At 41.4% G+C, this 11302-nt stretch overlaps 1 protein-coding gene across 1 annotated transcript in view; it reads right to left on the bottom strand.

The window, feature by feature from the left end:
* Positions 1–1081: 1081 nt before the first annotated feature.
* LOC122968654 (bile salt-activated lipase-like) overlaps positions 1082–11302 on the bottom strand; it is a 12860-nt gene continuing 2639 nt past the window's right edge. Inside the window, exons 3-12 of the mRNA XM_044334044.1 lie at positions 11098–11217; positions 8913–9110; positions 7583–7713; positions 6316–6423; positions 5625–5748; positions 4726–4912; positions 3295–3501; positions 2447–2644; positions 1633–1740; positions 1082–1417 (exon numbers count right to left, since the gene is read on the bottom strand). Of these exons, the coding sequence (XP_044189979.1) occupies positions 1357–1417; positions 1633–1740; positions 2447–2644; positions 3295–3501; positions 4726–4912; positions 5625–5748; positions 6316–6423; positions 7583–7713; positions 8913–9110; positions 11098–11217 (1442 nt within the window). The 3' untranslated portion in view covers positions 1082–1356. The remainder of the gene's footprint in view (positions 1418–1632; positions 1741–2446; positions 2645–3294; positions 3502–4725; positions 4913–5624; positions 5749–6315; positions 6424–7582; positions 7714–8912; positions 9111–11097; positions 11218–11302) is intronic.

Raw genomic sequence — 11302 nt, 5'->3', positions numbered from 1 at the left:
TGCTTGGAGAGTGAGACTATTGCTTACACTTCTCATAATTACATAAAAGATCTCTATCATTGTGTTTTGCACCATGTTTCAGCAAAGCATCTCTGACTCTCAGTAAGTCTTAACCCCCCCCAACCCACCCCCCGAGAGCCACACCACCCAACTCGCAAAAAAAATATGTGTTAATCAACCTGCAAACCAACCATGTTGACTAAACAGCTGTAGACCCAGTGAGCTGCGGCCTAGTGAGCAACAAGCTGCGGTTTTGTTGTGAAAGACGGTAATAAGCTCTTATTACCACGTGTGGACCACAAACAGAAAAACAAAAGGGTTGACTATGTTCTGCTGTCGCTCTAGAGCTCGTTTTCTGCTCCATTGTTGAGGAAATGATGTTTTAACTGTGGTTGATGGAGGCAGCTAGCTGCTTCATTAGCTGGAGAGCTAATATCTGCAAGGTGTTTCTAGTCAGATAGCACCGTTTTTGTTGGGTTGTAATGGCGGTCGTTTGTTGACATTAGCGTTAGAGGGGCAAAGCACTCAGGAACGCGCAAGAACATCACATCCTTTAGATTTTCACAGAAAGTCTTTCACATAGAAATCAGTCCACAGACCGCTACAGACAACTGAGAAGGTCGGGGAAGATCTCGTTTTTCTACATCATATCACTACCCGTTCACTCACTGGCCATAAAAAACAACTATACATGTTAATTGCTTCACAATTCTACGTATAGAACCTTTAAAAACTCCTTATTTATCTTCTACTGGTCCTTTATGCAGCCCCTCAGTTCAGCCTCTGTCTGAAACAGGCCGTTTTAGCTCCTGTCTCTTTAAGGCCCCGCCTCCTGATGAGCCCGCTCTGTTCTGATTGGTCAGCTTCAGGAAGCTTCCTCCGGCTCCGGAGGCTACGTAAACAAACTATAGTAGCAGGATTTCACTTCTTTTTCTCCTTCTTTATTCCAAATGTCAACTTCTCAAATCCATCCGTACATGTTGGAGCTGAACAACACATGGAAACACCTTTTTGTAACAAAAAACAAAAAAGTTACCAGACATCGGTTTGTGTCCAGAGGAGAAATAAAACGACCACGAGAGCAGATTTCATCTTTATTTATGACCCAAGAGAAGAGCTTCCTGACCGACCTGCTGAAGTCAAACAGATTATATATATTTATTTATTTCTGTCCTGTAATCCTCATTCTTCTTCTACTGTTAATAATCCATCAAACACTCATAGACAGGAGTTTGTGATTATCAGAGAGGCAGAAACATAAACAGCAGCAGGTTAAATCAGACCGTTTAAACTGTTGGATCAGATTTCTTCTTCTTCTCTCATCTCTCCATCCTCTTCTTCTTCTTCTCTCTTTCCTCACAGCTGGCCGCTGTAGGTGGAGGTCCAGTAGGTGACGTACTCCGCTCTCAGGTCGTACCTGAAGAGACCAAACATCAGATTTAATGCCTGAACGTAGTAGAGTCAAAGTAGAATAACAGTAGAACGCAGTAGAGTCACAGTAGAATAACAGTAGAACGCAGTAGAGGACAGTAGAACGCAGTAGAGTCACAGTAGAATAACAGTAGAACGCAGTAGAGGACAGTGGAACGTAGTAGAGTCACAGTAGAATAACAGTAGAACGCAGTAGAGTACCTGACAGAGGACTTCTTGATCCTGTGGTTGATAGCCAGGTAGGGTTGCTGTGTTTTGGTGAAAGGGGGCCACGAAACTGGGACTCTACTGTCGCCTTTACTGGGATCACTGGAGGAGGAGAGGAGGCAGTTTAGATCAGATCAAACCAATTCAGACCAGTTTACATTGGACACTGGACCAAAGCAACATTAGGGGGGTGAAATTTAAGTGAAATTGCTTAACTGAACAGAACAGCTGAGAACCCGGGACTGCAAATGTATTTTACCCTGATGTTTGCCATGAAATGTTGATAGACTGTATATATTAACTACAGCTTGATTGTTTTCTATTTGTACAGTGACTGGTAAGTAAGGAGAGGGAGCGGCGGTAGCGAGAACAAAGCCGGTGAAAGAGTGATTGTTTCATGTCGTTTGGTTTTAAAGCAGAAATAAAACCATCAAACACTCAGCAGATGATTTACTGTGGAGACTCGCTGCATTTCTGCTTTTCATTCATTGATTACATCCAACTCCTGCAGCAGTAAATACAAAGAACAACAGGACAGTCCTGTGTTGTTGTTTCTTCATGCGTGGAGTCTAATCTGCAGGATCTACCTGGTTCCTCAGATGTGGTGGAAACACAGTCAGGATGCACAACAGACACTTTTAGTTCCCAGTTTAGTTCCTCAGATTAGTTCCTCTGGTTAACTGAATTGGGCTTTTGTGAACCATAAAGGCCAGTTCAGACCAGTACTTAGTGGTTAGAGGCAGACCTGGGTATACTGGGGTGTGCTGGACTGAGTGTTTGGTGTTTGCAGTGCATGATGGGAGCGTACCCGGTCCTGGCGAAATTGGTCCAGTATGCGATCATGTAGCCGGACAGGTCTCGGTGTCGGGGGAAGTAGGCCACCGGGGTAGAGAAGGGTTTACCGAACAGGTACTGCAATTCCTCAGCGTGCTCCGCCTCCACCCAGCGAGGGAATCCTGGGATACGAGTGTTCATGTCGAACAGGTAGGAGTAGGTACGGGCTCCACTGAGGGACAAACAACATCATTATTACTAATTAGCTAATGTTAGCGTGCTAACAAGTCCCTCCAAGATTTCACAGTTGTTGTTTTTTTTGTGGTTATAACGGCCAACAAGGTTTGATTTTGCAGCGGCTCTTCTCCAAAATTACGATACAATTTGTGATGTTTTATGTCTCTTTATGTGGTAAAATTGCAGGAATTGAGAAAAACTGCAAGCAAAGGAGAATAATGCACTTTCTTGAAAACTATTACCAGTGAAGAGTCATATGTAATGACTCCCTTGGATAAGAAGCATCCTGCATATCACATAAACAACTATATTTCAGTGCTAATGTTTAATGTATTTTCTGAACATGAGAACCATGAGGACTCAAAGTTCTATAAAACAGAAAATACTGTACTAGAGTTCCATTTACAAGCCTTTATTAAATACACTTTCAGGCTAACATTAGCACCAAATAAAATAAGTCAATAATTCCATTAAAATAAATAAATTAATATAAAAATATAGTAGCAGAGATTTCTTGAATTTGCATTAATAATTGCAATCACTAAATCGCATTTTCCTGGAGAGCTTGGTGAACATCAACATGCTAACATCAACATGCTAACATCAACATGCTAACATTACCACTGTGAGCACGTCAGAGCTGACCTGGTGTTGTTGGCGTGGAGTCGGAGGGCGACCTGAGTCGGGACCAGGAACAGGAAGTCGGTCTCTATGTCGGCCACCGTCTTCTTCATCATTGCCGGGTCTGGAATCGAGTCCCAGTTGGCGGAGTAAACGTTGTAGGCGGAGGTGATAACAGGGGAGTTCGACTTCTCTTTAGTCAAGCCGGCCAGCAGACCCTTCACCTGCGCTCTGAGGAGAACACCAGAAACATCCTGCCATCACTACGGAGAGCCTGCCGTCAACGATTTCCCTCCATATTAATAAATGTGTCTGTAGAGTAGATCCAATCCTCCGCCTGCTTCCACGGCGTGGATCCGCCCATTCTCACCTGAGCTCTTTTTTATTTATTTAGCTTTTAATATTATTTTTATTTTTTCTTTAGTTGTTACACACCTTGTAAATCTGGTTTAGATATGAACTACAAACTAATCATTGATTACATTTCTGAGACATCACTACTGACGATGTGATGAATTAAAGTTATAGAAGCTATAAAGAACTGCACAGTGGTTGAAACTGTGCTTCTGTTTGCCATTTGTTTCATTGACAGGTGTACAGACTGGTGGAGCAGGTGGCCTATTGATATGAAAACAGCTGGTTCAGGGCGTCTTCATCCATTTATGGTTCATTGTAGGAGTAGAAATGTGGCTCATACACTCAGTTCCACAATGCCTGAGATGTATAAATCAACCATGTGTACGCACGGCTTTATAAATATGACAAAAAGAATGCGTCTGTATATTTCTGGCTTTGTGTGTACACACAGTTTTAGTCCCGAATCTACACAGTTTTATGCATCTGGCCTCAGAAAACCACCTCTACTGGGCCAAGAAGTACTGACACATAACCCTCCGTAAAACCACAACATGTCATTTTTACACTGTAGTTTTTGTACAGACTGAACAAAACATATATAACATGTTAATCAGTGAGCTTTCGAGAAGCTGGCAGGTGGATTTTGTTATCTTTGGACAGAGCCATGCTGGCTGTTTCCCCTTGGTCTAGTCTTTATGTTAAGCTAAGCTAACAGACTGATAGCTGTAGTTTCATATTTGGCGTACTGACATAAGAGAGGAACATCTGACTCTCCGAAAGAAAGAGAAGAAAAGGATTTCACTGACAGTTAAAACTTTTAGTATCCTCGGTGTGGGATGGAAACCATAGTTTGTGTCTAAGAGCCAAGACACAATATTGGACCAATAACTAGGATTCATTCAGTTAAAGGGGCTGAAACCATCCAGATCAAGAATTATATAGAATTGGGTGTCATCTGCATAGTGACGAATGTCAATATTAAGCTTGTATGATGATTTGTGATTGATTGAAGATTATGAAGCAGTGGACCCAGAACTGTGCCTTGTGGGAAACCATTGTGTTTTCAGAGTGAACATCCTGTAGTGTTTCAGTACTTACACAGTGGTGTTGGCCTTTTTCATGTTGATGGAAGGAACGTCGACACCGGCGAAAATGTGTCCGTCCATGCTGTTGACGCCGGCCAGGTAATCAAACTGAGCTGCATTGTGGAACAACCGACCGGGTTCGTCCGGGACAAAATCACCGTCAATCACCGGAGAGAATTCAAGAAGATCCATGATGACACCTGCAGAGAGGACGGACCTTAGCTAGTCCCTGATCTACAAAGGTTCACGTCTGTACAGCTTTAGTTCTCGGTTGCGGTCTTTTCACCCATTTTACAGCATCCAAATGTTATAAATGATGGCAGGGGAAGTAACCAGTTCTTCTGTTCACTCTTTGGGAACATTTTTTGTGAATGAAACAGACCAGAACGGGTCTCCTTATATGGATGTTTTAGGGGCGTAAATGATGCTGATGATGAAATCTCAGGAACGTTCAGCTCCTCGTGAACAGGTGACGTTCATCAGGCTGAAACCGGAGATTTACTACAAGTTTGTGACATTAAGAGAGTTTGTTGAAACAGTCGCACAAACAGACCTCACAGAGAAAAGTCTGAGATGTTTAGGAGACGAAAATGTTCTTTATATGGGGCCAAATGTTCCCAATAATTTCAGCATGTTTCAGTCAAAACACAGTAAAAAACTGACTGACGGGTTACTTCACTGTGGTCGTGGTTTTATTATTAACTTTTATAAAAGCTGCTGGTGTTTCATGCTGATCCCACTGAGAATCAACAGCTCACTGCAAAAACACCGGTGGGCTGGAAGCAAGTTTTGGGTCTAAATTCTGCCCTCTGGTGGTCAAAAACGTCTTAATGCAGCTTTAATCATAGTTAAGAGAAAGTGAAGAGTCATGTTTCAGTGAGTAAATGTTTTTTCAGGATCAGGTGTGCTGACCTTTGCCCAGAATCAGCATTATGTCGAGCTTTCCAGCCATGGTGAGACCGACCGGGTCTGACATCTTCAGACACGTCAGCATCTCGTCCTCGTTAGTTCTCCAACAGCCGACCTTCCGCGCAACCTGCAGAAACAAAAACAACCTTTAAAACAAGAAAAGTCAGGTTGATGGTCAAGATAAACCAGTTGACTAAAGTTAGACCAGTATGAGGAGCTGCTTTCCATTCAACAGTTTATCACGCAGGAATCGTTAAAGATCAACGAGCAGAATCAATAACGTAGCTGAAGTGCAGCAGAGTTACCTTTAGTTTATATTGTTATATTGTCTCTGCCTTCCTGCTTCGTTCATTTCATCCATAAAATGACAAAATCTGCAAAATTCCGCCTGTTTTTTTATAATTAAACAACATAAACTTGTAAACACTACGTAGACTTTCATTGAGGATGTTGACAGATGTCTGAGAGTCTCTAATTATTATTCTAAGATAGATGGAAATTCACTCATCCCTGGTTGACGAACAATTAATAGATTATTTCAGATCAAGATTAGAAAATTCTACAACCCTTCGAAGTGTTGTATGCAATCCACCAAGCCTCTATTTAAAAGTGAAGTAAGATGAATGCTAAAGAGACTAAAATGCGTCTATCGATAAATAAATAAATAAATAACTTGAGTGGGGGGTCGGTGGACCTTCTTGGTGAGAGCCATCGGTTTCCTCTGCAGAGCCCAGGGACTGAGGGCCGTCCCGCCCTGCGTGATCGCTCTGCGGAATAATCCTTTACTGTGGGGCGACAGCATCTGAGGACAAAGATCAATACATGATGAGATGCATTCAGGTCTCTCTCTATACCTGATCGATCCCTCCAGCCGACTACTCTTTGTATGGAAGCTCATTTCCGCCAGAAAAAAGGAAACAAAATGAGTATTACATAATAAAGCAAATTTTAGATATTATGTGAATCAAAATTAATTAGTTAGAAAGACTTAGTAACTGTCAAAATTCTGTCAAATTCATGAATTTATTTAATGGTTCATAGTTCAGTGTTATTGTCGTTATATAACAAAAGATTTCACAGTGAACTGCAGTCAGAGCAGAATGCATTAACAAATATTAAAATATTTTAAATTAGTATAGAATAAAATAATAAAATTGGCAATAAAATAGAACAAAGAAGACTTTTTTTAAAAAGGAAGTACGATATTACGGTTACATATATACGTACAAATAGTATCTTTATGTATATTTATCAATAAAGAGTCAAGACAGTAAAACAAAATTAAATCTCATAATTCCCATAAGTTTGAATTAGACTAAAAAAAATGCTCATAAATGTGACTTGATTTAATAATTTAAGTTAAAATTATGAAATACTGAGTAATAATTATTTAACTTTTGCACCAAAAAAGAAAGTCAAAAAGTTTGACTTTTAAATATAGTTTTATGTTTTATATAGTTTTCATTCTTAACATTTAATCTGTTTTATTCTTTCCTGGCAGAAATAGTCTTCCATACACACCGAATCATTTTGACGTAATATCTCATAGTAACTTTGACTTAAAGCCAAAATATTGTCTTACAATAATTTTGATTTACAGTGAATGATTTTGCTTCATCACTCGTTACGTTTCATTTCATATTTTCTTTCTTTTCTTGGCGTGAGTGGGCTTCCATACATTAAATGAGGAGTGAGCTAAAATGAGTTAGCGTGTAAGCTAACGTCAGTGTAACCTGCTGTTATTGATAATGAAACAGGCGTCGTAGCTGTTAGCGTCAGTGTGATTTGTGTTTCTTTGTTTTTATTCTTCTGTCTGTGATTGTGAATAAAGTGCAGCAGAGGTCAAAGGTCAACAGAAGGTCCTGAGCAGGTCGATACAGATCTAAACTCATGCAGCTGTGTTTTTTTTAAATAAAGTGTCTTCCTGAGCTTTCTGTCGGCAGCTGTGTTTATTCTCTGACCTGGAAGCTGACGCTGGCGGCTCCGGCTGATTGGCCGAAGATGGTGATATTGTCTGGATTCCCTCCGAAGGCCTGGATGTTCCTGCGGACCCAGGAGATGGCGGCGTGCTGATCCCACAGACCGTAGTTACCTGAGAGGTAAAAGTCGTCGTCACCTGGTCAGTGTTTCCTGTCGCTGAGCTCAGCAGGACGTCAGGAGACAACTTTTTATTTCATAAATTACTCTAAAATCCTCTCGGTTGATTAATCATACCCCACGCTTGTGAAGTATATGTCAACGTCAGCGGTCTCTGGAGGTCGTCCAGGATTCATAGACCTGCTGTTGCATGATATGAATCTCTGACTCTGACAGTGTTTTACACATGAATGTGCTCGGAGACTAATCCACAGTTTCAAATGTGTCAAGAGACTTTATATGTCATTTCATAACAAAAATGAATCTCTTCAGGATCCCAACAAACAACTGAATTAACTCTGAACTCAAATAAGCCCGCTGCTCAACAAATATGCGTCTGCTAGCATACTTTGTTTAACGTTAGCTTGCAGACAGTTAGCACTGTTAGCCAAAAATCCTCTGAGCTGATTAGAAAAATGCCGAGTCAAATGTTTAAAAGTCTAAATCTTCTGTGAGCAGGTTTGTGGATCATCTGGCCACTAGAAGGGTTCATACAGGGTCATACTGGTATACTGGACGCCCCCCCCCCCCCCCCCCCCCCCCCCCCCGCCCTGTTCTGTTTGTACTGGCTGCTACAGGCCCGTCAACATATCAGATCACACCTGAACAACACGTTAACCTCCACTATCTGTTTCCCCCAACAGACCCACCGAGAAACACCGAGCAGAACGAGTGGATTTTGTCCAACTGGTCACATCAAAGGTTTAGCAGCTGAGCTAACAGCCGCAGGTTCTCTGCTAAAACACTGATAAGACAACAAACATACACACATGCATGCTGGGAAATCACCAGCAGGCACCAAACACACCAGTTTGACCCTAAAAACATGAACCAGTGTGCTGATGGATGGAGGATCAGACACAATTTAAACAGTGATGCTAACTAAACGCTAACTAAACGCTAACTAAACGCTAACTAAACGCTAAAACACTGAACCACAGGTAAACTCAGCACTGGTTAGACTGGATATGGAGGTTAATGGTGGAAAGTAACTGAGTACATTTACTCAAGTACTTCAGTACAGTTTTGAGGTTCTCGTACTTGAGTATTTCCATGTGATGTTAATTTATATTTCGGCTCCTCTACTGTGTGTCGTGTGAAGAAGAATCAATAGAAGATCAATAGTTTACGTATCAGTGGCGTTCTGGATCAGACCTGGCAGTCGGTCGTCTCCGGTGCTGAGGAAACCCATCGTGCCGACTCTGTAGTTCACCGTGACGACGATGACTCCGCCCCTGTCCGCCATCTCCTTCCCGTCATAGAGCGAGTCTCCGAGGATCGCCACGTCGTTGGACGCCCCCAACAGGAAGGCGCCGCCGAACAGATACACCATCACCGGGAGGTTAGTGGACACTGACAGACGGTGAGAGAGAGAGAGAGAGAGAGAGAGAGAGAGAGAGAGAGAGAGAGAGAGCAGGAAGCTGGAGGGTTCATTCTGACATCATGGCGTCTGGACGCGATGGACGTAAATATTATTATGATTATTATTCAGCTGCTGTAAACATCACATCCACAAATCTAAATCTGGCTCCAGATCCTTTAAATCACTTCAGTTCACTTTAATGAGCACAACAGATTCAGTAAAAAACTATGAACGTATCAAAGATGGCGTCTGTTCGTTCCTGTGAAAGCTGCTCAGTGACGCATGAAGCCAGAATATAAAGAAACGACTTGGATGCTGCTCACGCTTCCACAGGCCCATTGAGCATGCTCAGTAGAGACTTCTGCTGACTGGCTGACTTCCTGTCGGCTCCTCGTTCACTTCAATGAGATAATAGTAGTTTTACTTTCCAAATGTTATTGAACAGAATGGATCAAATTCTGATAATAAAATTAATCATTTGTTCACTGTTTTACAGCTGCTCATTCTCCATCACATGACGGACAGGAAGTTATAAATAACTGGCTTCACAGCGCGGCGATGTGTCGGAGCAGCGGTGCAGCTCAGATGATGTTTATACAGTACTGTGTTACTGTCTTATCCATTATACAATAACATCAGGGAGGCGTCTGATCGGTCCCAAATGTATTGATGACATGACGATGACCCTGAGCAAACAGCCAGAGTCATGAAGAACTATTTATAACAAGAAGAAGAAGAATGATGAGTCCTGATCTCAACATCATGGAGTCAGTCTGGGATTAACATGAAGAAGCACCTGAGATGTTCTAAATAATAAATAATAAATCCACAGAAGAAGATGCAGGATGATTACAACAACCTGCCTGCAAGTTACCATGAAACACTGTGTTCAAGTGAACCGAGGAGAAGCTGCTCACAGCAAATACTGATTTACTTTCTGCTCTTTACTGAACTTTGTAAGAAGTTAATTGATAAATTAGAACAATTTATAATGAGATTTAGTGAGTTTAAGTGAGAATTCTCACTTTACTTTTAGTGCCTAAAACTTTTGCACACATCTACTGTACTGTATATATATATATATATATATATATTTTAACCCCGTGGTTGTTATTGTTGCCATGACGATGGAGGTGGCCTAACTTTAAGGAGGTAGTAACTTTAACTCCACCACATGTTTCTCCAACATGAACAGAGTGATGATTTTAACCCAACCAGACCTGAACCACAGCGCTGCCACATCATCAATCAATCATCATTATTGATTAACAGTGACGTGTCGATGATGTCGTCCTGCTGATGGAGACACTATGTGTTGTTCTGGAGTCACATGATCGAACCACAGATCTGCTTATTTAATATTAATTTGAGGACTTGTTGTGAAATTGCTAAAAAAAAAAAACTAAAATAGTTGAAATAGTTGCTTAAAGTAATTATGGAACTAACGGCACTGCTCCAGCTTTTATTGATTGATTGATTTTATTGATCCTTAATGAAAGATGTGAAGAACAAAAGAGCTAAAAAGACTTTTTTTATTGAGATGAACTGTATTTGTTTGACTGTTGTTGTGCTGTTTTGTTGTAAATAAAGTCAGTTTTTGTTGCGTTGAGCTGCAGTTCCTCTCGTGTCCACCAGGCGCAAAAACCCCAAAACTTCTCTCCACAAACACAAAGTCAACACAGTTTTTACTTTTGTTATCTTTGGACAGATCCACACTGGTCTAGTCTTTATGCTACGCTAAGCTAACAGGCAGCTAGCTGTAGTTTCATATTTGTCGTACTGACATGAGGATGAGGAGAGAAGAAGACGACGTGTTTGATGAAAGTCGTTTTTTTTTTTGGATTCTATAATAAAGATGCTTCAGTAACATGCAGGATATTATGTAAACACCGGTGTAGCTGTGTGTGTGTGTGTGTGTGTGTGTGTGTGTGTGTGTGTGTGTGTGTGTGTGTGTGTGTGTGTGTGTGTGTTTCCTACATTTGCGTCCCTGAGGAACGAAGATGTTCAGGTAGAGACAGTCCTCGCTGCCCTGGGTTTTCGTCTGCAGCAGCGTCACCTGCAGGCAGCGATCCCGATACTTTGTGGCCTTCAGGATTCCTGGAAACGACAGACACGATTAAACTTACACGTCACAGTTTGTTATTGATTGTTAATAACTTGTGTATCATTTATGACAGTTTTT

The sequence above is a fragment of the Thunnus albacares genome, chromosome 2 (genome assembly GCF_914725855.1).
Source record: "Thunnus albacares chromosome 2, fThuAlb1.1, whole genome shotgun sequence".
Taxonomy (NCBI): Eukaryota; Metazoa; Chordata; class Actinopteri; order Scombriformes; family Scombridae; genus Thunnus; species Thunnus albacares.
The sequence above is the reverse complement of the archived record's forward strand: the minus strand, read 5'-3'. Positions and strand labels throughout refer to the sequence as shown.